The sequence below is a fragment of the Canis lupus genome, chromosome 30 (genome assembly GCF_003254725.2).
Source record: "Canis lupus dingo isolate Sandy chromosome 30, ASM325472v2, whole genome shotgun sequence".
Classification (NCBI taxonomy): Eukaryota; Metazoa; Chordata; class Mammalia; order Carnivora; family Canidae; genus Canis; species Canis lupus.
In genome coordinates, this window is record NC_064272.1 from 29579215 (window position 1) to 29606807 (window position 27593).

Genomic DNA, 27593 nt, shown 5'->3' on the forward strand with positions numbered 1-27593 from the left:
CTGAGCCACCCAGGTGTCCCTGATTTGGGTTTAATCAAAAATAGGTTTTTGAAACTTGACTAAAGGATTCTAGAGTTCACTTGAAAGAATGTTTAATTTTTAAAAAAATATTTTATATATTCACTTGAGAGGGAGCATGTATGTGAGAGAGCACAAGAGACAGCATGAGTTGAGGGTGGGGGGTAAAGGGAGAGGGGGAAGCAGACTCTCTACTGAACAGGGAGTCTGACAGGGTCTTGATCTCAAGACCCCAGGACCATGACCCGAGCTGAAGGCAGATGCTTAACCAACCAACCCAGGCGCCCCAAAGAGGGAATACTTAAATGAATATTCTGGGGGGGGGGGAAGTGAAGAGGATCCAATCCAACCAGACTCAACCCTTTACAAAGCTCAAATAATTGGCAAAGAGAGACACCTGACAAAAATCTGCATACCAGGGATCCCTGGGTGGTGCAGCGGTTTAACACCTGCCTTTGGCCCAGGGCGCGATCCTGGAGACCCGGGATCGAATCCCACGTCGGGCTCCCGGTGCATGGAGCCTGCTTCTCCCTCTGCCTATGTCTCTGCCTTTCTCTCTCTCTCTCTCTATCTCTGTGTGACTATCATAAAAAAAAGAAAATCTGCATACCAATTAGTGCGATAGAGCAGGATATCCAAATGCAACCTTTGTGACAGGTAAGAACTTTCAGAAATGTAAAAGATCACGGGGACTTTATGGGCTGGGGGCAAGGGATGGTGAATAAATGGCCCAAATGAAAGCTCTATGCCAAGAGCAGCATCATGAGAAAGTGTGTGCTGAGGGCCCAGAGGAGGCCAGAAAGTCCCAGGACCCAGTGCGCGGGCTGACCTGGCCCTGCTGGCTGTGCCGGCCGGGAGAGCAGACCTGGTCACAGGGTGTGGGACCAAGTTAACCCTCCTCCTCCGACACAGTTTTTTTTTAATAATTTTTTTTCTTTATAATTTTTATTTTTATTTATTTTTTTAATTTTTATTTATGATAGTCACACACAGAGAGAGAGGGAGGCAGAGACACAGGCAGAGGGAGAAGCAGGCTCCATGCACCGGGAGCCTGATGTGGGATTCGATCCTGGGTCTCCAGGATCACGCCCTGGGCCAAAGGCAGGCGCCAAACCGCTGCGCCACCCAGGGATCCCGACACAGTTATTTTCAAACGTGGCTGTACATTGGAATCACCTGGGAAGCCTTAACACCACTCAGTGCCCAGTGTACCCAGACCCAAGGAGGTCGGAGGGGAATGGGACCCAGTGTCCGTGCTTTCCCTAAGGCGTCCCAGGGGGTTCCAGTGAGCACTTTCCCACCTGGGCATGTGCAGGAGGTGGTGCAGGACAGCACAGACACTTGCTTAGAGCTGGCTCTGCCAGGGTCGGCCCAGCAGGCTCCTTCTCTTTCTCCCCTCGTGGTCCTCAGGCACCAAGAGCTACCAGGAGCACGGCCACCGGATGCTGCTCATCTGGCTGCATGGCGTGGCCGTAGCCAGTGAGAACCCCAGCAAAGCGCTGTTTGAGGGCCTCGTGGCCATTGACAGGAGGGACCTGGCTGGTAAGTGTCCTCTGTTCGGAGCTGTATGGCCCCCCTACAATGAGACAGAGCCCCCCGGAGGTCTGCTGAGAGCACAGGTCTGTAGTGCTGGCTCCGAATCTTCCACACTCCTGGGCCTAGCCTTGTCTACTGGAATTCAGGGAGAGCCCTGGACAAACCAGTGCCTCCTGGCCCCATTTCCCCATCTGTGCCACGAGGGGGTTGGCGCAGTTGACACCTGCAACCTTCACAGCCGCAAAGCCACTGATGCTATCACCTCTTCCTCTCGGGTCCTCTGTACTTTTTTTTTTTTTTTTTTCTAGTTTGGAATAAGGCTGGAACAGCCTGCAGGCTTCTTTTCCACAAACAGTAAGACGTATGGGCCAGAACTGGCTTGATAGGGGTTGAACCAGGTCGATCTGGTCAAATATTTCTGAGGCCATCACCACCTTTTGAGTCTGTCAATCCCAAAAGCCTGGTTAGAGATTCTGAGCACCCTGTGGAATCATCAGGCAAGTGAGATAAAAGGTTCAAGACTGATCCCTCATTAAACATAAAATCAGCTCATGATGAAAGAACCTTAAATACCGTAGTAATGTGCACTGGCCTGATGCATTCTGGGGGCAACCACAGGACAGGATGTTAAGCCGTCAGCAGTAGTAACGACGACTGTGTCAGGCACCAACAGTGAAAACATGGGTAGCATGGTATAGAGGGGAGAAGGGAAAGCTGCCTGTGTGGTGGGTAAAGTCACCGCTGCTGCAGACAAGGTGGGAAAACAGTCATTTCAGGATGGAGGAATTAGGGACGACCGTCTTCTTCTGAAATGTTCTGAAATATTATTGCACTTTTTTTTTTCCCCCAAAATCAGTAAAACTTTATTCGCTTCCATTCTTTCGCCATTAACAGAAAACTGGAGAAATTATCTTAACACAAACAGTGGCAGGCAATTAAAACATAAAACCAGCCCTGCGAGGCAGAGCTTAGGCAACATGAAGCAATAGGATTCTTCTCTTTTGCAGAAAGCGTCAGGAAGAAAGCAAATGCTGACCCAAGTGCCCCCAGCAGGTGCATGGCCATGTAACTGGAGAGGCCAGACCTCCAGAGGCATGGGGCCTCAGAATGGGCACCACTGAGCAGAAGAGGACCACCATTTAAGGGCTTAAAAAAAAAAAAATCACTGTTAACAGATCTCCAGCTGCTTGTATTAAAGCAGGCAGTCGTGCCAGAGTAGCAGGCACTGCTTGAAATCTCATTTCCAGGGTTGGTCCAGGGGCTGGTTCGGGTTCTGCAGGTAACCTCTTCCCACAGGAAGGGTCCTTTACAGCTCTTGGAACCTCACAGCAGTCCCCTGAGATGCAAGTGGCACCTTTTTAGAGAGGACATGGAGGCTCAGGACGGAGAAGCAGCTAATCAGCTATTGAGGTCAGGTGCCAAACCCTGCCTTCCTGTCTCCCCAACCTGGCAAAAGGGCTCCAACTGTCCCTTACAAAGTGGGTCACCCTTCCCACATTCACTGGCTTTTAATGAATGCTGTGCTTACTCCATAGCTGTTCTGTTCCCAAGCGTATTTGTACACCGTGATGGTTCTGGGAGGCACACTTTTTTTTTTTTCTCTCTTGTTTTAGAATTTTTTAATTTTTATTTATTTTAATTTTTTATTTTTAGAATTTTTTAATTTTAAAATTTTATTTTGAAATTGTTTCAGACTTCCAAAAAACATTGCAGAACCAGTACAGAGAATTTCTGAATACGCTTCACGATACAGCTTCCCCGAGTACTAATGTCTTACATAATACAGCTAAATTTTCAAAACCAGGAAGTTAACACTGATACCAACCATACTACTGACTCCTCTTCAGACCTTATTCCGATTTTGCCAGTTGAGCCATTCAAGTCCTTTTTCTGGACCAGAATCCAGTCCAGGATCACACCTTGCATTTAGTTGTCATTCTTAGTTTTAAATAGCCCCATACAAAGGGTCACCTGTCCAGAGCTGCACCATCTGACAGAACTTTCTGTGGTGACCCAGATCTGTGCTGTCCCTGTTTACCTCTAGCCACCTGTGGCTACTGGGTACTTGAGATGTGGCTAGTGGGACGGAGGAACCGAATTTTTAGTTTAATTTTAATTTTTGGAAGTTTAAATAGGCGTCTGTAGCAAGTGGCAGTCATATTGGGTGGCACAGCTGGTCTGGAGCTTTGCTTTTAGGTGCCAGTGAAGCACAGGTGGCTTGGCTGCACCAGGAAGAGTGTGGAAAATGTGACTCTGGATGCCTCACCATGGTGTCACAGATGTGGAGAATATCTATGCAGGATAGCCTGCAAGTTTTCCATGAAAGCTTTTTTTTTTTTTTAAGTTTTTTAAATTTATTTTTATTTTTATTCATGAGAGATCCAGAGAGAGAGGCAGAGACACAGGCAGAGGGAGAAAGCAGGCCCCATGCAGGGAGCCCGATGTGGGACTCGATCCTGGGTCTCTGGGATCATGCCTGGGCGGAAGGCTGAACCACCCAGGCTGCCCTGGGAGCTCTTTCTAATTTGAGCTCTCGCGCATGTGGCACAGCTTGCTGTGGCCACTCTAGGAGCCCACGTCTTAAGAAAAACTCCCCACAGAGTTACTCGCTGGGCCTGAGTCCTGGGAGGGAGGGAGACCATAAAAGACATTAGAGCTAAGAGGGGCTGCAGCCATCACCTATGCATGGTGGGAGCTCACACACAGTGGTACTGTCCTCTGAAAGGCGGCTGGCATTCTATCTGCCAAAATTACAAATGCACTTCCCCCTTGACCCAGCAATCCCACCAGGAGGTATTTATCCTACAGATAAACCTGCAAACGCTATACTAACACTAATGCAAAGAAATAGAGCAGAAACTATGCTGTGCAGAGGGGTGCATGGGAACCTGCTCAGGGTTTTTTTTAAAACTGTTCCTATTAATAATCTTAAAAAAAAAAACCACTTAAAGCTTATGAAAAGAAAGAAAAAGAGGCTTTGGAACCAACCTATTTTACAGGCAGTAACCTGTAGGCCTGAGGCCTCAGAGTTCACAGCCAGATTCAGACCCCCAGGGGTGGCACACGAACCTCCATGTCCTTCCTCTGCATGTGCTATGGTTTTGGGTTGTTGTTGTTGTTGTTGTTTTCTTAAGTAGGCTCCACACCCAGTGTGGGGCTTGAACTCACGGCCCTGAGATTAAGACCTGGGCTGAGATCAAGAGTCACTCAACTGACTGAACCACCCAGGCGCCCCAGCATGTGCTTTGTTGAGGGGGGGGAAGAGTCTTCTCTTGCATTTATTCCATTTAGGAAATGTATTTTGTATCACACAGGACCATTTATTTGGATGAATTCTGTGGAATGAATTTTGTATTTTTTGAGACAAAAACAAGTTCTTAAATAAAATTGAAATGTTGAAATATAGCTTTCACATTCCGTATTCCTTTTGTTTGGGAGACGTATGGCAAAATTTCAAGCCAGACAAGCTGTTGTGGATTGATTGTGTAACCATACCACTCGGCTCACCACTGCCAGTCAATATTTACTGTCTTCCGTGCCAGGCAGTCTGCTGGGAGCTGAGACTATAGTGTGGAGTGGCCACAGTTCCTGCCCTCTGGAAGTTTGTGATGTTGGGGGGTGGAGGAGCTGGGACCCCAGTGAGGCGCTGTCATGTGGTTGTTGCTATGTGTGTGTAGGGAGAACTGTGGGATTTGTTCTTCCTTGGGGAAGGGAAGGAGGAAGGGGAGGGAGGTCTGAGAAGCTCTCAGAGAAGACAGAAGTGGGCAAAGCACATTGCAAGCAAAAAGCACAGTCTGTGCAATGGCACAGCGGTGCGGAGCTGTTATCTCCTTGCGGAATGGTATGGTTGGAACACAGGAAGCATGGGAGGAAGAGGAGAGATGAGCTGGAGGGGCAGGAGGGCCTGGCTATTTCAGCCCCTGATGAGACGATTCCAACGGACACTCGTAGCTCCAGAGCCTCCTACGTGGTCCACCAGTGCTTGGTCAGCCTGTCACAGCTCAGCTTCTCCCCTGCCCAACCATGCTTACTTCCACACCTCTTTCCTGTGATCCTCAGTAACCACCTGGCTCATCTCGAAGTTTCACCTTGGCATCTGCTTCAGCCTGAGACCTGGAGATGGGGGTGGCTGGGTTTCTAGCTGGGGAATCTGGGGGCACAGTGGTGCTGGGAACGGGGAGGACGGGTCTAAGAGAGAAGGAGCAGGTTTGGGCAGTGGGGACATGGGTGTGCCTGTAGAAGGCTGGCCTGATGGGCCCATTAGGCATTCAAGGCCATCTCAGAATCAGTTGGGTTTGGCAATGGCAGTCATCAGGTCCTAGAGCCAGGGAGTGGTTGAAGCTGTCGGAGGAAGTGGCTCACTCAGGGAGAATTTGAAAAGAAAGCAGAGGGTAGTCCCACAGTTCACCACTGTACCAGGTAAGGAAGGGGCTGCTGACCATGTGCAGCCTGGCCCTGCCCACAGGAGTTCCCTATTGGTTGGGAAGGAGCCTCAGATGCGAAGAGTTAAAAACATTAAAGCTCTACCTTCATGGCTTACCAGGTGTTTCCATAACTCCAGACTGTTCTCAAGTCACAAGGTAGAGCACACACTAACCTACGTGGAAAGATCACTGGTTTTAGGGATGGTCAGGCCCAAGTTGCCATGCCAGCTCCACCCCTCCCTGTGTGATGCCGAACAAATCTCTTGTCTCTGTTTCCATGATCTCACTATCAGCCTAACCAGGGTTGTGGTGGGCATGAAACTGGAAATAGTATGGTTAACTCAAAGTTCTGAAAACTTAAAGGGAAAGAAGCATCGATGCTGATTTTTCTGGTCTAAATTGTACCCCAGTGAAACCAAATAGTTGATGAGGGGAAGATTCTTAAATCCGAGGACTCTAGTTAATAGAATAAAAATTAGAGTTATTGTTACTGCTCTGCATCCTCTAATGACATAGTGCATCTGTGCAGTGATGAGCAGTGGCAGGCAAACCATCAGTGGAATTCCCCAATGACTGACTGGATCTGGCTGACAACGTCTGAATCTACTGAGCAATCTTCACAACTTAGGGACAAGCAGATGTTCTGGGCCTCCTGCAGTGACATAATGGGAAACACACAGCTTTGCCTATGAAGTATTCCTGCCCAAAAGACTGAATGTGAAACTGACCCTCTAGATGTAACCACCAGTTCATGGGAAATACCAGGGACATAGAAACAAGTTAAAGGACACTGTGAGGCTGCAATCAGCCAAATCGAGACCGTGGGGGAATTCTACAGGGCAGATGAGCCTGTTTCTTCAACAAATTCATGGCAAGACAAAAACAATAATTTACAGTTTAAAAGAGATTTAAGAGACATTCCCACTAGGGGAAGACAAGAAGGTATGAAAAGTACTTGGCACATACTAACAGCTCAATAAATGAGAGCTACTGTTAATTTACAATGAGCAAACTGCACTTTGGTGAGAGTAAGTCACTTACCTGATGTCACCAAGAACTAGCCAATGACCCCATGGTCTGCTTTGCAGAAAGTCCTATGTCTATGCAGTCCAGTTGGGCAGCTACAATAATCACCAAAACCACTCACTGAAATTGAATTTTTATTCCAAATGACTGTAATGGCTAGAAAGACAACAGATAAAACTGAAAATGATCTGCTTAACTGGAAATTAGAAGTAGCTGATTTTGTAGGAGAGCAAACGGTGGGGTGACAGACAGCCTTGGCACTTGATAACGGTTATAACCAAGAAAGCATAAAAATAACCGATGTCCTTCTGATACACAATCTGGATGTGCAGCATTTACAGCAAATATCATAAAAAGAAAGAAAGGAGGAAAGAAAAGAAAAAAACTCCACAAAATCCCAAACCTCAAAAATCAACATTCTCTTAAGAACACAGTGGTGAGAAGACTTTTGGTAGCAAAATTTTCACAATTCTTAAAGTGAGAGTCTTCAAAAGTACTTCCTCAAATTCAAAAGCTAAAAAAAAAAAAAAAAATGCAGAGGGAACAGTCACACTGGCTTAGAAGAGCTGCCGCCTGTCACAAAGATGACAATCAGTCCTGCTTCCAAACACAGTGATGACTGGCGAGCCTGACAACTGAACAGAGCCTGCCTGGCGGGTGCTGACGCAGCTGATTGTACAAGAACTCTCTGGATCACTCATCATCAACAGGCGACAACAGAGCTACTGCTCCTCCTGACTGATGCTCAGGCTGCCTTTCTGCACCTCTAGTTCCTCAGCACTGACCATCGACGGGTCGATGGCCGCGTATTTTGTTCCATGGAATTGTAGCAAATGGATCTGTAGAAACACAGAATCATTATTTTAAATGCCACAGTAACACATAAATGTTTTAAAAAGGTTTTATTTATTTATTTGAGAGAGTGAGAGAGCGCAGAGATGAGAGGGAGAGGGGGAAGCAGACACCCCCTGAGCAGGGAGCCCCAACATGGGGCTTGATCCCAGGATCCCGAGATCACAACCGGAGCCAAAGGCAGACACCCAACCGACGGAGCCACCCAGGTGCTCTAGCATATAAATGTTTATAGTTCTAAAATTATAATGTAATTAGAGAAAAACTGGAAAACATAGAAAAGTCAAGTATTTTGAAAAACCACAATGTGGGATCTTTGTTCCCTATTTAATATATAACAGGTCTCTCCAAGTTCCTATAAACTCTTCATCAACATCTCAGAGGGTGGCACACCACTCTGTGAGTGGGTGTTTACCCTCCTGCTTTGCTGCTGTGACTCAGGTCCTCCCCCGATCCTCTGCTGTTCTGTGTGAGATCATGATCAATGTCTCCTGGCATCAGGTTTTTTGAATTTAGGGTCTTCTCCTTAGGATCCATGCCACAAATAGATGGCAGGACCTAAGGATGTGACTGGTTTTTGAAGCTCTTGATACTTCCTACCGAACTGCCAAAGCAATAATTTCTCACTGCTATTTTATTTTTTCTTAAAGATTTTATTTATTTATTCATGAGAGACACAGAGAGAGACAGAGGCAGAGACATAGGCAGAGGGAGGAGTAGGTTCCATGCAGGGACCCTAACGTGGGACTTGATCCTGGGTCTCCGGGATCACGCCCTGGACCAAAGGCGGCACTAAACCACTGAGCCACTAGGGCTGCCCTCTCACTGCTATTTTAATATCCATTTGGGTAGAAGATGAAGTGGCAGCTTTTGCTAGTTTGTGTGCATGCGTGCGTGTGTATATGTTAAGTTATATTTAAGTAATCTCTACACCCCATGTGGGACTTGAACTCACAACTCCCTGAGATCAAGAGTCTCATGCTCTTCCGACTGAGCCAGCCAGGCACTCCTGCGTGTGTTTTTTTTAACGTGTTAAAAATGGATCAGGAAGTTGCTTCAATGAAGGTTCCTGTTCTGATTGAATTCACTGTATCCAGGAGGCAAGGTCACATCATGTGGCATGGCCACTTCAGTATGTGTGGATGCAGGCCTGCTGTTCTTAGAAAAGAGATGGTAGGCAGAGTCACTCAACTGTTTCTAATATACCCGCTTGGCTTCTGCTATAAATTATTAATGTAAACCACCTTTATCAAGTGAATGACTCATTGCTACAGAGAATTCTGTAGTCTCTTATTCCACCATCCAAAAAAAAAAAAAAAAAAAAAAAAAGCTTTATGTTTCAAACCATACACTTTGGGTTCAAAGTGTTCCGGCTCCCAAGCTGGGACTTACCTGCACATAAAGATTCACCTCCGCACTTCTGCACAGGTATGGGAAGTTGCCCCCTGTTTTAAGATGAGCCCTCCGGGCATTAGGATACAGTTTATACATTTCTTCTTTAGCTTCAGTTGAAAGTGCACTCTGGTCAAATACCTTTTAAAAAAAACACAAAGCTGTAACCTACCAGTGTTTTAGTAGGTTTTTTGTACATTGTGGAAAGTGCCTTCCAAAGCATCTCTTTCTGGCTTTCTAGTGAAGAGATACCGCTGAACCCCTGGCCAGCCTGGGTAACTTGCTCATCTCTGGTAACTTCTAACTCCAACATAAGCTACAGATTTTGTTGTCAAACACCTCTTGCATTCATTGGGGGGAAAATTCTTATCATGAATTTTTTCCCCTTAAACATAGCTAACTAACTAAATTAAAAGAACAATAGTGAATGCCAATTCATTTCAAAAAGATCACTGAAATCCCCCAAACTTTTTATTTTATTTAAAGATTTTATTTATTTATTCATGAGACACACACACAGAGAGAGAGAGAGAGAGAGAGAGAGGCAGAGACACAGGCAGTGAGAGAAGCAGGCTCCATGCATGGAGCCCGATGTGGGACTCGATCCTGGGTTTCCAGGATTACACCCTGGGCTGAAGGCAGGTGCTAAACCGCTGAGCCACCCAGGGATCCCCCCAAAACCTTTTAAATTTTATTATTACTTAAAAACAGTTACATAAGTACTATATGATCAGAAAAAAAATTCCAAAAAAAAATTTTTTTTAAGAGTATAAGAAAAAGTCCAGATCCTTTCCTGGGGGAGCCATTGTTAGCTGTTTGGAGTATATGATTCTAGACATCTTCTAATGCCCACATAAACTTACCTGTTTTTTGTTTGTTTGTTCTTAAAGATTTTATTTATTTGAGAGACACAGAGAGATAGCATGAGCAGGGGGAGAGGGGGATCAGGATCCCAGGACCCTGAGATCATGACCTGAGCCAAAGGCAGACACTCAACCAACTGAGCCACCCAGGTGCCCCTAAACTTATGTTTAAACACATGCAAACAAGTTTTCAAAAAATAATATTTAAAATGAAGCACACACACTCAAAAAGTATCTCCAACTTGCTAAAGCTTACATACAGTTTTCAGTGACCACATACCCAAGTGGTGAGCTCAGCTTTGAAAGATGGGCAAGCAGAGCAAATGTACCATGAGGACCAAGTATTTTACCAAGAGTACCGAAAAGCTTGTTCTGTGTCATAGTAAATTTTGAAATGTAGAGATTACAGTGGAGAATTAGAAGTTATAATTTACATGCTTGTAATTTCCTGAAAAATCAATTCTTAAAAATATTATTTGATTTTAGCAATACATCCACTTATGAGGCAAAATAATTATATGATTAAAAAAAAAGCCAAAACCACAATGAAATACCACTTTGCATCCATCAGAATGGCCATTATAAAACAAAAACAGGAAATAACAAGTGTTGGGGAGGATATGGGATGACTTGAAACCTTGTGCACTGTTGTGGGAATATAAAATGGTACAGTCTCTGTAGAAGATGATATGACGGTTTCTCAAAAAGTTAAACACAGAATCACCAATATGGCTCAGCAATTTCACCTCTAGGTATAGACCCAAAAGAAGTGAAAGTAGGTACTCAAACAGGTATGTGTATACCAACATTCAGAGCAGCATGATTCACAAGAGCCAAAAGGTGGAAAAACCCAAATGCTCATCAACAGGTGAATGGACAGGGGCAGCCAGGTGGTTCAGTGGTTTAGCGCCACCTTCGGCCCAGGGCCTGATCCTGGGGACCCAGGATCAAGTCCCATGTCGGGCTCCCTGCATGGGGCCTGCTTCTCCTTCTGCCTGTGTCTCTGCCTCTCTCTCTCTGTGTCTCTCATGAATAAATAAATAAAATCTTAAAAAAAAACAAAACAGGTGAATGGATAAATAAAATGTGGTATATACACACAACAGAATATTATTCAGCCTTTAATACATGCTATAACATGAATAAACTTTGAAGATATTCTGCTAAGTGAAATAAGCCAGACACAGAAGTACAAATATTACGTGATTCCACTTCTATGAGATACACAGAATAGTCAGTACATAGAGCAGAAAGTACAATGTGGGTTACCAGGGTCTGGGAGAAGGAGGGACTGGCAAGCTAGTGTTTAATGGGTACAGACTTTCAGTTTGGGATGATGCAAAGTTCTGGAAATGGATGGTGGTGACAGTTTCACAACACCATAAATGTACTTAACTCCTCTGAACTGTACACTTGAATATGGTTAAAATGGTAAGTTTTGTTACAAGAAGCAAACTTTCATGCTAATTAGACTTTATGGAATTTTTGATTCTCTGCCTCTGTGAGGCAACTTTTGCTGCACAGATGTGTAGTAGCTAAAGTACAGTATTTGGTGATGACAATAGAAAAATCCATCAAAATGGGTAAGGATTACCATGTTTGTTTATGTTTATTCTGATTTCAATGGTGTTATTCCTGCCAGGGAAAATATGGGGTAAGCAATAAACTGATTGTTTTAGAACTGTGGTGGTGGTGGTTGTTAAAAAAAAAAACAAAAAACAAACACAAGGCAGCATTTAAAGAGGCACACTGAAAAATTATAAAACAATTATGAGGAAGCTCTTGATATATACATTTATAAAGCTAAAGCATCTATTTTTTTTTAAAAGGAAGCTTACATCCATAATGGTCACAGGGATGTCTCGAATCTTATGAGGTTCCACATAAGAATTTTGACAATTCAGGGTAAGTCTTGAAGCCAGTTCACTCTGACCCAAACTTTCCAGCTGCAGGAAGAAACACAGGCAAAGTTTTTGAATTAAATTTGTTCCTCATGTTATATTAAATCCACAGATAATACCTGCACTTATAAAGGCGCCATCATGTGTGGTGGGCCGGGTCACCAGTGAGGAAATACAATGTATCTGAGAGACCATGCACTGGGCCTCCCAGCTGGTGGTGTTCTATTCTGGGAACCTAGCATTACATACCCCTCACCCTGAACTGCCTCTGCAACCGGGTAACCGTGGGTAGCAGGCTACTTCCCAAAGCCCCAAAGTGACAGATAAACACTTTTACAAGATTTTGGAGCTGGAAGAGATCTCAGAAAAATCATCTAGCCCCATAGCCCCTAAATGCAAGTCTGTAGACCTGCTACTTTGGGTTCCCCTTGTGGGGGAGAAAGAGAGGAGGAAGAGAGTAAAAATGCAAATTCCCAGACCCTATGCCCATGGATTCCAGTTCAGTGGGCTGGCAAGGCCTTGGAATCTGTATTTTTTTTTTTGAAGTAGGTTCCATGCCCAACATGGGGCTTGAACTCATGATCCTGAGATCAAGAGTCACACGTTCCACGAACTGAGCCAGCCAGGTGCCCCCGGAATCTGTATTTTTAAAAGCTCCTCCCAAGTGATTCTGATGAATTACTTCCCAGGAGTAACATCTGTTGGGTATATTAAAGTAAATATGGAAGACTGCTTAACAAACATCTCTAACATACTCAACGAGACAGATCTATCATCAAGAACTAGGGAGACATGGAGATTCCTAGTACAAAGTGTTCCCATTCTAATGCCAAAATCCTTACCCTGTCCACCATAAAATCAATAGCATCAGCCATCATAGGGTCCACTGGGCCAGATGAAAAGTTTCCGAGAACGATTTTTTTGAGCATAAATGATGGCATCAGCCAAAAGCTGTAAAACAAAGACCTGATCATCAAATCTGCAAGACCACACAAAAATGGCAAATATTCATTCGATATTGAAGCTCTGTATTAGCTACTTAGGATCTAAAGATAAAATGATCTAGTCTCTTCTTTCAAAGAGCTGGTTTTGAAGCATCATATTTTTATGTAAATTTTCCCGAGCTCCTAAAAGAGTTATGGTTTAATATAGTCAAGTTTTATTTGAGGATTTGGAATAATTATAAGCAGTATTTCAAATATCTTTACCAAGGTAGACATTTTGATAATTCTGAGTTTTGGTTTTGGTTTTACTAATTGGCCTTATTTCCAATGGCTAAAACTATTCTCCTTAGAAAATGGAAAATGTGGGCTGCCTGTGTGGCTCAGTCGGTTAAGTGGCCGACTCTGGATTTTGGCTCAGGTCATGATCTCAGGGTTGAGGGGTCGAGCTCCACAGTGGGCTCCGTGCTCAGGAGGGAGTCTTCTGGAGAGTCTCCCTCTCCCTCTGTCCCTCACATTCTCTCTCCCTCTGTAAAATAAATAAATCTTAAAAAAAAACAAAAACCTGAAAACTTAAGATTTCAACCTTCAGGTTTTTATCACCTTTTGATTGCTCGGTATTTCAAAATAGCAAAATGAAAGAATGATTGTACCTTCCAAAGTTTGCTACTAGTAGATTCAACTGCACTAATTCAAGGCAATTCAATTTATGAATTTCTATATGTGATTTTTAGTTGGTATTTATGCCATTAATTATGAATGTTCAGAGCCATTATATAGGGTGAACACTACTTTCTCCAAACCTATGCTGAAAATGACTTATAAAAGGAAGAGACCACCTTCTGATGTGCCTTCTCCATGGAATGGCTTGTTGGAAGGTGAGCATCCCTCACGAGGACAGCTGGCCATCCTTCATTACCTTTCTCCAACCCAACCCCTATGGCTTCCTTAGCTTCTCAAGGTGATCCTACCTAGGCACCTCGTGAGGGGCAGACCCTCCTGGCTTTGCTTGACCCTGTGGCCTCAATGGGTGGTACACAGCAAGCACTCAGATAGTTGATAAAATGTAGCTCACGTGCTGGAACACAAAGTGGGGGCTTTCTTGGTTCTGACAACTAAAACAACATTAAAATCGCCAAAAATTGTCAAAAATGGGCAGCCCAGGTGGCTCAGCGGTTTAGCGCTGCCTTTAGCCCAGGGCCTGATCCTGGAGACCCGGGATAGAGTCTCACATCAGGCTCCTTACATGCTCTCTCTCTCACTCTTTCTGTCTCTCTGTGTCTCAAATAAATAAATAAATAAATCTTTTTAAAAATCGTCAAAAATAATCAGTGAGCTTTAGTGCATTGTGTGGACATGAACTATTTGTAGTAAATGTATGTAAGAAACTGTTGCACAAATGCTGAACTGACTACTGAGATAATATCAAGCAAAGGTTTTAGAAAGAACAGAGTACAATCTTTTTTTAAGTAAGCTATATGCCCAACATGGGGCTCAAACTCATGACCCAAAGATCAAAAGTCTCATGCTCTACCAACTGAGCCAGCCAGCCGTCCCTACAATTTTAAAGAGATGTGAAAATCATGAAAACAATGTTTATCTATAGTATTCTGTGAAAATCAACCTGATCTTATTTTTTTTTAATTTTTATTTATTTATGATAGTCACACACAGAGAGAGAGGGAGAGGCAGAAACACAGGCAGAGGGAGAAGAAGGCTCCATGCACCGGAAGCCCGACGTGGGATTCGATCACGGGTCTCCAGGATCGCGCCCTGGGCCAAAGGCAGGCGCTAAACCGCTGCGCCACCCAGGGATCCCTCAACCTGATCTTCCAGGAATGTTTACTCACTGGGCTTTTTTTGTGGGGGGGCAGGGGGAGCGAGTTGAGCCTAGCCTTGCTAGCAATGAAAGAAACCACATTAGGTCAGCTTTAAGGTACTATTAGATACTTTCAAACTACTAAAAATGGTATCTTCAATGAAAGGATGGCTCAAAAGTAACAAGCACCCCACTGGTTGCTCCAAAAGCATTCCACCATTTCCATCTTTCTGAAAGCAGACTAATATTAAAGTGTCATGATGTGCAAAACATCCACTGACAGACTAAATGTTCTATTCTATTTTGGGAAACACATCTCAAGGAAATAACCCAGAAAGGGAAGGAAAAAAAAGTAATTTGTATAAAGATTTACAGTAGAACATGATGAAAAACTGGGGGATGCCAAATGGCTAAAGAAACTGTGTTGCTCAATAGATGGCATTGTTTACAGAAAATAAGTGGAACAAGTAGAACACTATAGTTATATAGGCACTGAAGAGAAACTGTAAGAGCATATAAATGTACATTAAACAAAACTAAACAATTTAGAGTAATAGAAATAGCTGAATCCAGAGTTTATTTCATTTTGTAAAGGTGATTGTAATTTTATTAAAAAATATTTTTAAAAAAGATTTGTCTATTTATCTGAGAGAGAGAGAGAGAACAAGTGGGAGGGGCAGAGGGAGAGGGAGAAAGAATCTCAAGCAGGCATCACACTGAGTGCGGAGCCCAACTCAACTCACAATCTCAACATTAGGACCTAAGGTGAAACCAAGAGCCAAGAGGCTCAACCAACTGTGCCATCCCGGTGCTCCTAATTGTTTCAATTTTAAAAGCCAGGGCAGTTTCAAAAGACAGGAGTAGACATAACCCCTTCCTCCTGCTCTTCGATGCAATGAAAAAAACCCCAAAAGCCAACATATTAAAAATTCCACTGAACAAAAATCATAAGAATTTTGACCAAGTGTTTACGTTCTTACCTGTTTGCAGTCCAAGTTTGGTTGAAGATAGAAGTGTCACTGAAGGAATTGCAGAGGATGAGGGAATGGACTCTGGGAGATTTGTGTGTATATTCAGCAAATTTCTGGGCCAAAAAGCCTCCCAAGGAAGCCCCAAAAAGATGAACCTAATTGCAAACAAACATAAGGATACTAAAACAATAATCAATCCTAACATAAATACCAAAAAAAGCTGTTTTAGTTATCACCAACCACAGAATATAATGTCACTATAGTGTTTCATCACTAGTCATTAGATGAAAATATCTATAGTACTTTGAAACCTAGGAAATATTGTATTTTTTAAAGGTTTTATTTATTTATTCATGAGACACAGAGGGAGGCAGAGACACAAGCAGAGGAAGAAGCAGGCTCTATGCAGGGAGCCTGATGTGGGACTCGATCCCAGACTGCGGGATCACGACCTGAGGCAGATGCTCAACCACTGAGCCACCCAGGCGCCCCAGGAAATATCGTATTTAAATACAATTTATACATCCTGTCAAGAAAACAATTTGTGCATACAAGTTAAAAAATATTATCCACAGATTGCGTTAGAGAATAAAAAAAAACCCAAATTACTAAGTGGTTTCCAGATTTTATTTATATTTGATAGAGAGAGAGAGAACATGAGTGGAGGGTGGGGCAGAGGGAGAAGGAGACTCCTGCTGAGCAGGGAGCTCCAGGAGAGCTGGATCCCAGGACCCTGAGATCATGACCCGAGCCGAAGGTGGAATTAAGCGACTGAGTTACCCTGGCACCCCACTTAGTAATTTATGTTTAAGAAAACTATGACTACTATGATTCTACTCCTAGGTACATACTCAAGAGAACCAAAAACATATGTCCATACAAAAACTTGTGCACAGATGTTCAGAGTAGTGTTCTTTCTAAGAGCCAACAATGGCAACAATCCAAATGTGCATCAACTGACAAATGGATACATAAATGTGGTACACATGTACAATGGGATATTATTTGACCATAAAAAGGAATACGAAGTACTGATACATGCTACTATGTGGATGATCCGTGCAAACATTATGTGAAGATAAAGAAGTCGGTTAGAAAAGGTGAATATCACATGATTTCATTTATATAAAATACCTAGAAAGTATATATTCACACAGGCAGAAAATAGATTAAGTTGCCAGGGCCACAGGGAGCAGGGTGAGGAGTGACTGCTAATGAATATGTGGTTTCCTCTGGGTGAAAAAAATGTCCTAAAATTGACTGTGCTGTTGGTTGCACCTATCTGTGAATATATTAAAAACCATACTCACACACCTTAAAAGCGTAAATTTTCTTTTGGGAACTGTCATTTTAAAAACAAAAGAAAAAATTAAAAAATAAAAGAAACAAAAGAAAGACAACGCCAGCCTTTATAATGTAAATGTTGCATTTATGGGACGCCTGGGTGGCTGAGCAGTTAAGTGTCTGCCTTCGGCTTAGGGCATGATTCTGGAGTCCAGGGCGCGTTTCTGCAGTCCCAAGATCATCCCACACCGGGCTCCCTGCATGGAGCCTTCTTCTCCCTCTGCCCCCGTCTCTGTGTCTCTGTGTCTCTGATGAATGAATAAATAAAATCTTAAAAAAAAAAAAAATCACATTTAAATAATTAGTTTTAGGGTACTCACTTTATCCAGTTGTAAATGGTCTAAAAGTTTTCTGAATCCATCACAGAATTCAAGATGGTCCCAATAAACTGGATACTGCAACTGAAATAACAGCAATTATTATTTAATAACAATATATAAATATATGAAAAATTCAGGACTCTACCATAAAGCTTTTCTTTGCTCAAGCTCTGCTCCTTATTCAGTCTATGTGAAAATACGCTCTCATCTTCTTCTAAACTTTAAAATTCACAGTTTACCTAAGAGATCAATTTAAAACAGAATAGCACACCAGTGATATGAGTAACAATTTCAATTCACATCTGTTTCCTTTCCCAATAGCTGAGAAACTCTGGGGCTCATAGGATGAATACGCCAGAACCCTTCAAAGTAAAGAAATACTGTTTTCCCTTAAATTCAACTTAATTCTAATTACGGTTCAGGAGAACTTGAAATAAAATTCTATGGAGAATTCCCGCTCTTTTTGGCAGCAAGGCCCAAAGGGAGTATTCAATAAAATTGTTCCTCTTTTATAATTGACTTAGTCATTCTATTATCTGATTTCTTATACTTTTGTTTTTTTTTTTAAGATTTTATTTATTTATTCACGAGAGAGAGAGAGAGGCAGAGACACAGGCAGAGGGAGAAGCAGGCTCCATGTAAGGAACCCGATGTGGGACTCAATCCCGGGACTCCAGGATCAAGCCCTGGGCTGAAGGCAGGCGCTCAACCGCTGAGCCACCCAGGGATCCCTTATACTTTTATTTGTGACCAAAAAAGTATGGTGCCTGTCCCTCAGTAGCCTATGGATACTGAGGACAAGAAATATAAGCCACTAACTCCTTTTGAGGGGACTCAAGCTTGTCACCTAAGAATTCCCCTCTATAATAATAAGTAAAAGTCCCGACAGGTTAGTTGTTTTAAGCACTTAGATTAATTTTTTGTCATTAACAAATCGCTGGAATAGATACCACCATGTATATTATAGCATAATTTTAGATTTGATGTAATTATGTTACTTTTATTATTAAACATTTTATTTGTGCGTAAGATTCCACTATTCTGATAGGATGGAGACCTGCTGCTCCCTAGCAGAAAATTTGAGAATTTGAGAATTTGAGTCAGATGATAGAAAACAAGATTTTTTTAAAAAAAGGATTTTATTTATTTGAGAAAGAAAAAGAGAATACACATTTGTGCGTGCACAGGAGCAGGGGGACTGGCAGAGGGAGAGGCAGAAGACTCCCCGCTGAATGTGGAGCTCGACCCCATGACACAGAGATCATGACCTGAACTAAAGTCAGAGGCTTAATGACGGAGCCACTCAGGCTCCCCAAGAAGATATTTTTATGAAGCCTTTAATTTAAAGATATTTATGTTCTAGACAGGTGATAAAATTGTATACAACTTAACACACACACACAATTGAGTACAAGTAAAACTGGAAATCTGAATAAGATCAGTGGATTGTATTAATATCAATACTCTGGTTATGACACCCTACTATAGTTTTGTAAAATGTTACTGTTGGGAGAAACTGGGCCAAGTATACAAGGGATATATCTCTGTCTTATTTCTGACAACTGCATGTGATCAAATTAAATTGTATTTAAAATCAATAAAAATCAATAAATCAGTAAAAATTTAAATGAGAAAAGTGCCTGTGCCTTTTAACTGTGAGATACTAACAATTATTTAATAAATTTTAAAATCTCATGGAGGTAGGTGTATAAGGACAAAGTAACTTTGAAGGCACCATTGGCCTTTTCCATTTTATTTTTAAGATTTTTTTAAACTTTTTTTTTTTTTTAAGATTTTGTTTATTTATTCATGAGAGCACAGAGAGAGCAGAGACATAGGCCGAGGAGAAGCAGGCTCCTGATGTGGGACTCCATCCCAGGACCCTGGGATCACGACCCAAGCCAAAGGCAGATGCTCAATCACTGAGGCACCCAGGTGCACCCTTTTTAAAGATTTTATTTTTAAGTAATCTCTACCCAACATGGGGCTCAAATCCAGAACCCCAAGATCAAGAGTCACATGCTCCACTAATTAAGCCAGCCAGGAGCCCCTGGCCTTTTCTTTATTCATTATCCAGCTTATGAAATAAGGAAATCCCACATCAAGAAGCTTGAGGGCAAGAAGAAATATCCATCCAGAAGGCAAAGCGATCGTGACCTGTCAGTTTGGAGCAATAAACACACGGTCAACTTCAGACAGTCTCTAAAGTGGGAGAGATGCCTGTGGCCCCTCAGTTTGCCCGTCCCTGGCTGATTAAGAGTGGCCACCAGGAAAGGTACTGTGGTAGGGTGACATCTTGCTCTCCTGCAATGCTGTCCATCAAGAGGAATTTACAAAAACCCAGAACAAGGGAGGATTATTTTGCAGAGACTCAAAACACATCATATGAGGAATGATTAAAGAATGTGGAGAATTTTGCCAGAGAAGAAAAGACGTTGGGGGAAGGCAGCAGGCGGTGCTGATAATAACTAGTTTTCTCCACAAGGGCTGTCAGGAGGAAGAACTAGGATTTGTTTTGTGCGGCCCTAGTTGGTGGTAAACCCAGCAGAATTTTCAGTTACATTCCAAGAGAAGAGATCTGGCCAGCATTTTCTCTCCTTCAGACAGTAAATAAAATGTATATTAACATTTTTAACTCTCATAGGGAGGCCCGTTTCTGTGTTACTATTCCAGCTCCCAGAAACAACTGCCAGCTCAAAGCCAGAGTCTCTCCTTCCTGGGGAGTTAGGAGACCAGCCTCCACTGTCACACAGTCGAGGCACTGCCACAAAACTAGTCACAAAATACAGTGCCTTCTCTCACCTCCACTGTTCGCCCAGAAGAGATTCAAGAATGATCAACGGGAAACTAGATTTAGACCAAAGGTAGTAAAAAGGTAACAACTGGAAATAAACTTAACCAAATGCTGAGAGTCTGAGCTAATTCATCAACCTCGTCTCAACTTACACTGAAGCAAGCTTTCACTCACCTGAACGTGGGCAGACCCCTTTGCTGTGCCATAGTGCACGGTACCATCTTTATTCTAAAGGCTTCAGTTCACATTTTTAAAAAAGGAAAACAGGGGCGCCTGGGTGGTTCAGTCTGTTGCAATTCTGCCTTTGGCTCAGGTCATGATCTTGGAGTCCTGGGATTGAGTCTGACATCCAACATCCGGCTCTCTGCTCAGCAGGGAGTCTGCTTCTCCCTCTGCCCCTTCCCCCAGCTCATAATAAATAAAATCGTTTTTTTTTTTTAACGATTTTACTTACTTATTCACGAGAGAGAGACAGAGAGAGAGACAGAGAGGCAGAGATACAGGCAGAGGGAGAAGCAGGCTCCATGCAGGGAACCTGATGTGGGACTCGATCCCAGGTCTCCAGGATCACACCCCAGCTTCAGCACTAAACCGCTGAGCCACTGGGGCTGCCCTAATAAATAAAATCTTAAAAAAAAAAAAAAAAAAAAACACAAAAAAACAGGAAAACAGTAGCTTCCTTCAATTAAAAAAAAAAAAACCATACGCATTATAATTAATCAGAAACATAAGCACACACATAAAAAAGAAAAAACCCCACCCCCACGAAATGTGGACTTGAACTGTAATACTGAATCCACAATACTTACAGCTATAACCCGGTAACCCCATCCAGTCAAAGCCAAAATCTGCCGGAAAAATACATCTGCAGTTCCACTGACAGGGGGAAGAAATATCAGAGGACACCTGATATTTCTGGGGCCGGCATCGTACAGTGACCATATTTTACTATCATCATCATCCACGATAATCTACAGGGAAAGTTATAAGAAAAAGATATGGAAAACTTTATGGATTTGGTTTTATATTGTTACTGTCTACTATAATTTCTCTGACAACTTTAATGCCTTGGTGGTTACAAGGTATCCTGGGATCACACCAGACTAGCACATATAATAAACTGCATTTGGTCTCTTTTTGCCCTCCTCAGTGCTAACATATTATACACAGAATTGCTTCATACTCTTCCAAAGAGTTTTTTTTTTTAAATCAGTTTTCAATTTTCCTTCCCATCCATGATTATATGAAGCCTATTTTATTTATCATTAAACAGTAAACTGTTCATGGCATCTTATTTCTTTCCCATACTTCTGGCTGTGTGTGTGTGTGTGTGTGTGTGTGTGTGTGTGTGTGTGTCTAGGAGGCAATTTGCGGAGTCATTCTCCAGCGCTGTCCAGAAGGGAGAAAAGACTCCAAGCTCTCAGGACAAACTAGGGAGAGACGGTACCACTCAGGAGATGCTTCTGGAACCTGATCTAGGCAACACCTCTGAGGGAGAGATTTTTGCTAAGATAGGAAGGATGCTGCCGCTGTAGGTGTCCCTGTCCTGGAAGAATGTTTCAAACCAGTCAGGAGTGGGGAGTGGGCACAGGGAAAAAACTGGCTTTCTTGGGAAAAAAGGGTAGGGAGCAGGAAGGTCATCACAAACCTTCCTTAATTAGTGGTCCTTACACAACAAGGAAAAAGGATGAGCTTTAAATGAACTGAGACAAGTCAAGTGCTCAGTGCTGAGTTTGGCAGATATTTTGTGTTCAGTGTTAGTATTATTCGCTGTGTGATTACTTTTTGTTTTCTTTGACTTTTTGGTGGTATTTGGAAAAGTACATTAACTGCCTGAACTTTTGCCAATGTGAATCAGTATTTATCCTACTTTTACATTAAAAAATTCAAGGCCTCCAGATTCTGTTTTCTGAGAGCTCCTAGCTGGAAATACTGCGGGTCCATGGTGTCATTGCAGACAGCAGCACACTGACTGGGATCACAGGTGTCACTGGGAGCAGTCAAATAGGGCAAGGTAAAGTCCAGTGGATCCTAACAATTCCCTTTTGGACTTCCCTGGGTCAAAGATGATGACAATAATAGCTCATACTCATGTTTTTGCACTTTGTATTTTGCTCCTCACAATTTGGCTTTTCATTGTTTTTCGGTTTTTCTGGGTTTTGTTTTTTTTGCTATAATTGTGGTAAAACTCTCTTAACAGCCTTTGACAGTGCACACAGTAAATCCCAATCTTGTAGTAATAAAATTCCCAGAGATAAGATATTCAGATCTCTAAAATTTTGTAGGAAATGATTTTAATAATTCATTTGGAATAAGTTTATCACTTCAATGTTCTCAGAGCTCTTTCAATGGCAATTTTGTCAGAATTCTATCTGATAATTTTAGAAGACACAGTATCTCTTTGATAATTTAAAATCTAGCACCATGAAATTTCAAGCAAACTTATCACAATCACGGACAGATGGACTGAACTGACAGCTGGAGAAAAGTACATCAATGAAGCTACTTGCTATAACTACTTCTAGGAATATTTCAAGAAGTTTGGGTTGCTTTGGGTCTGGTGATCAGCTTGCTGAGAAAGTGAGTCCATCAAGAGGAGCTCACATGAGTTACTTGAGGGAATGGGACAAGGTAGAGGACCCCAGGAGCTAATCATCTTTTGGCATGGGCGGTAGTTTCCCAGGGAGCAAGAAGGAAGGGAGGCTCCCTTTGGTTACCAGTCAAGTACTTCTGGCTTTGATGCCAGACTAATTTGATTATGATCCAGACTCTACCAAGCTATGTGACCTTTAACAAGTTAACCTCTCTGAACTTCAGTTTTCTCATCTGTGAAATGGGCACATAGCTACCCATGCTTTGTTAAAACTGTTAGAAGAATTAAATAGTGCTATTACTATAGTGACAGTTATACGGCAGATATCCTGTTTATATTTAGAAAACTGTATCTCAAATTTCTAGATGGAGAGCAGCTATGTTATTAATTCAAATCTGTATCGTACTTCCACAGCTGTCTACCCTGACAAAATGATTTTAACAAGATATAGATGATTTTCAGATCATCTTAACTAGCTTTTGTTAATGTGATCCCCAAACATTTGGGATTAATTAGGAGCTCAGAGTCAACAGTCAAACTTCAAGATAAATGCTTAGGGTTTTTGGACATCCCAGGCAAATAAGGTTTCCTGAAGACAACTATCATTGCAAATATAGGATTTATAATGTTACCCAATGTAACTCTTAAATCTGAAGAATAGGAAAAGGCTTTATAATAGAATCTGACTGTACCTACTATATAGTTGTTGTTACTGCAAGCTTTCCACCAAACAGAGTACACATATTTCTGCTTGCTTGAATACATAAAAGCAATTATAAAATAATGAGTATAGTTATACACCCACTTTTACTCTTGAATGAGTCTCAAAATCTGATAGCGCTTGACAAAGAGGTGAACTTTACGCTCTGCAACCCAGAGTCAGGATACTTGGCAATAACCTTTACTCTCAAACACTACTAAGGCATAACATCTAAGTCACAAGAACAATACATGATTTTGCAAATAAGAGGTGTAGTAAAATCATACATACCTTTTTAAGGGGAACTGTACTTCTAAACCAGTTATAATCAGGAGAGACTTTAATCTCTCCCATGATTAGCTGAAATGGAGGTTAACCCTGAAATAAAAGCATGTGATGTTTCATGTCAAGAATTCATGTTTACATCAGAACTAAATGTAGAGTCTGCTCTAGCTATACCAACAGTACTTTATATGGTAAAACCAAGGAAATGGGCTATTTTACCTTGTCAGAAAACAATTTTGTGAAATCCTATAGTCATAAAGCAGGAAGGGGCCCTGAGAGATAATGATTTTAACTCCCTTAGTTCCTCCAGATGAGGAATCCAGTCTAGAAAATTTCAATGACTTACCAGAGATCCTATGGCTATTGCAGAGCTAGGCCCAAAGGCAGGGAGGGGAGTCTTTTCTGACACTGACTGCCTGTCCTAGTTCAACGACTGCAAACTGCAGTGCCCTCACCTATGTGTTGACAGTACCTTAAAAATCCACTTTAACAAAGAGGTCTGATAAAATTATAAGGAACAGTCCATGCTAGAGAAAGGAGGTGATTTAAGTCTGCCTCCTGATCACTCCACAAAATGCTATAAATCTAATTCTGGTTGAACATAACTTCAGAACTTCATATGTAGTTCCTAATGTAAGATACAGGAAAATTTGCTGTTCACCTTGTTGGTGTGAATAAAAATGATATAACCTCCTCTGAAAGATCTATGATAAAATACCAGGAAAGGCTTGAAGGCAATAATTATTCCTATAATTAGGAATAAAACATATGTCTTTAGAAAAAATATGTGGTCATTTGTTGTAAGATTAGTGATTTCTAGCTTTTATATAGCTCTGTGACCTTGGAAAAGTCACCTACCCTCTTTGGATGTGTTTTCTCATCTCTGTTTCACCACTCTATCTCCAGAGCCTACAATAGTGTTTGGCACAGAACACGCATTATTCATTGGCTAAATGGATGACTATGTCCTAAGAAGACTGCATCGGGAAATCCTAGAGTCCCTTTTGACCCAGGCCTCAGAGCTTTGGACTGGCTAGGCATCTTCAATTGAAAGGCTGCCCCTCTTTGCTCAGGCATCTGTGTTATGTCCTAATAGGAACCTGAAATTACAGTTCCCATTGCAGATTCTTATTGCCAAATGAGGAACTTCCACCCACTGGTTTAGAAGGATTCAAATTCTTGCTGTGTGTCCTGTCCTGTACCCCCAGGGCAAGTCTGGATTTCCTAACCAGATGTAGGATGTGTTCAAGACCATAGGACTTAACTCCTGGGCTGACTCCACGGGAGCAGGGGGCTTCTCTGGACTGGCCAAGAGCTGGGGACTCTAAACCCAATGAAACTCTTCCTTTTTTGGCCCCTCACATCTGCTATCTCAGGAGTACAGGGAACTCAGCAGTCTTAACAGTTACCTCTAACCTTGCGGGGTTACTAAACTAAACCCCAAGGAGATGGTAAATGTAGACATCCATTATTAAACTTGATTTACAACCTTGACATTGTAATAATGGTCTGTTCTCTCAAGGCTGGGATGGTAATTTTAGAAAAGTTCGTTAAAATCATAAGTTGTTCTAAAAAGTACCAACGATATCATTTAGCCAGTCTTATGCTGAAATCAGTGTGCACAGATGTAGTTATAGTTCATACTGGAATCAAGAAAATCATTCTTTGCATATCCACTTTCTCTTAACAAATAATAACATGTTAAAAAAAATCTAAGCCATTTGAATCTACTCAGCAGGTTCATAAAACACCTAAGCTACTTATAGACAGATAGCTTCTAGATTTGCCAAACTTGGAATAAATTATTCAGTTTTGGAATCGGCTGCAATGTACAAACCAACTATCATACATATACCAATCATACGCAGGCACTCACATGCACTGTCATCCACTTCTTCCCACAGCAATAAGTAGAAAGATGTTCCTTACCACAGTCCTCGGTATTATTCACAACCAACCCAGTATTATAACATTTTATAACTAATCTCACTTGATGGAGAGATTCCACCCAACTGTGACTACATTTTTGTAGGGGCAAGTGATTTTAACACTTGTGCTGGTTTGGCAGCACATCAAAGGTAAGATAGATACCAAATGTTGCATCTGACCAACTGACGTCTAAGTTAAAAAAAAAAAAAAAAAAAAAAAAAAGAGCTCATTCCTGCAAAGGGAAAACAGCTGTGAGTGGTATGAAAAGGAAGTTTGTTCTCCTAGCTCTCAATCACTAAAGGGGTATACTTTTCCAAGTCACAAGAAGAACATTTCTGTATACAGCAAAAAAAGGTTAACTGAGATTGTGACCAAACTGGTCAGTATTAAGTAAGAAAGAATGTGGATCATGAGCTCAAGGCTGATTTGATCTCTCACGATTCAATTCTTCACAAAAAACAAAAGCACCTGTTCATGCTGGTGGGAAAAGGGCTGCAGAAATTAGCCTTAATCTTGCCTAAAGAAACCCCTCCTCAGGGAGTGTTCTGGACACCCAGTCCTCTCTCTGGCCCTTGAGGTACTGGACGATAAAATTGCCAATTATGAGTGTGCACCTAGAATTACATGCACTTATCCCTCAGGGTTTCAACAGAACCTGCCAGTTTACAATCAATGGAATTGTCTCTAAAAATGTTTAAGTCACATAACCAGCTTAACTAGTCAGAGGTTTTCGGAACCTTTATCTCAACCTGTAGTTGCTCTGCATACGGACAATCTGTGATTATTAATACCAGCCGGAAGTAAGTATTAAACCCTGAGAGTCTCCAGGAGATGCAATTGGCTTTTTAAATGCAAGTCCCCATAACTCACCACACCAGTAGACAGCTATCCTTTTTTCAGCTCTCTTCGGGGGAAGATTTATCCCTCTCTTCTTCAGGAACTTATTCCATTATCGTCTAAATCTCATGGGAGGAAAAGCTGCCTACTTGACATTTCTTCTGTGACACCTCATCTTGTGCTGTCTTGGGATAAAAGCTCTTGGAAATCTGCACACAGCTATTAAGTTACTCCTCAGTCTCTGGAGTCTTTCTGCTAACAGGAGCTGCAACATCGTACGAGGAGACAAAGAAGCAGCATAAGTGCAGAATTTAGAACTCCCCAGGAAAGCCAGAAGAGGAAAAGCAAAACACTCTAGCCCTGCTACTTTCCTCATTCCAACCCCAGCCCCCCCTTCACAAGGCTCACACTTGGCGATGACAAAGACATTTGACACTTTCAGGCTGAGGTGCACTCTCTAACATAACTAGCTTCTTTCTGCTCAGAGTTCTTAAAAGTTGGAAAAACATATTCCTGGACTGCAGGAGTATATCCCCAGGACCGGATTACAGCAGTATGCTCTGGTCAAGCGCCCCCCCCCGCCCCCCACCGCCACCCCAATGATCCAAACAGACCCCACCCTCTCCCAGTCCCACCAAAAGGCAGGGTCACAGGTACACCGACCACCCCGTGAACTCCACCTCGACCTCAGACAGACAGACACACACGCACGATCACGTGCACAGTCACATGGACCAGCCCACTAAGGGCCACACGAACAAAGTCACACCCACGGAGGCAGCCGCGCACACTACACACACACCCACCTGCAAGCCTCAACACATCGCGCACCCACACCCGCTTCCCAGGGCCTCGCCCACCTCTCACCCGCCGTGGCCTCCTCCACATACGTCCCTGTCCCTCCTCCCCAAGGCGGCTCTCCCCTCCCGCAGGGGCGCGGGCCCGGGTCGCCGCCTGCAGCCGGAGCGCTCGGTCCTGGCAGGCGCCGCGGTCGGCGGGGGCGAGCCGGAGGGCGGGCCTCCGAGGGGCGGGGCGCGCGGCGGGCGAG

At 42.6% G+C, this 27593-nt stretch overlaps 2 protein-coding genes across 19 annotated transcripts in view; one reads left to right on the forward strand and one right to left on the reverse strand.

Annotated features, from left to right (window-relative positions):
• Positions 1 to 15381, forward strand: part of ANKDD1A (ankyrin repeat and death domain containing 1A) — a 57832-nt gene extending 42451 nt beyond the window's left edge. For 3 of the 14 annotated variants that reach the window (XM_035708563.2, XM_049104212.1, XM_049104213.1), the window contains exons 14-15: positions 1429 to 1560; positions 2562 to 4959. In XM_035708563.2, the coding sequence (XP_035564456.1) occupies positions 1429 to 1560; positions 2562 to 2623 (194 nt within the window). In that variant the 3' untranslated portion in view covers positions 2624 to 4959. Of the gene's footprint in view, positions 1 to 1428; positions 1561 to 2543; positions 4960 to 14617 lie in introns of those variants that run through there. The other 11 variants (XM_049104214.1, XM_049104217.1, XM_049104215.1 and 8 more) reach the window with 7 other exon arrangements.
• Positions 7126 to 27573, reverse strand: SPG21 (SPG21 abhydrolase domain containing, maspardin). 5 transcript variants are annotated; one of them, XM_025472481.3, is made up of 10 exons: positions 27413 to 27572; positions 26579 to 26810; positions 23786 to 23872; positions 21011 to 21172; positions 17408 to 17488; positions 15753 to 15898; positions 12855 to 12963; positions 11950 to 12057; positions 9249 to 9389; positions 7126 to 7843 (listed from the first exon to the last, which is right to left on the reverse strand). In XM_025472481.3, exons 3-10 carry the CDS (start codon positions 23846 to 23848, stop codon positions 7727 to 7729), a joined length of 927 nt encoding a protein of 308 aa, XP_025328266.1. In that variant the 5' UTR covers positions 23849 to 23872; positions 26579 to 26810; positions 27413 to 27572; the 3' UTR covers positions 7126 to 7726. The 5 variants fall into 5 exon arrangements, with proteins under 5 accessions (XP_025328266.1, XP_025328265.1, XP_025328267.1 ...); XM_025472480.3 differs by having other exon boundaries at positions 27406 to 27572; XM_025472482.3 differs by lacking the exon at positions 27413 to 27572 and adding an exon at positions 27181 to 27256.
• Positions 27574 to 27593: the final 20 nt, after the last annotated feature.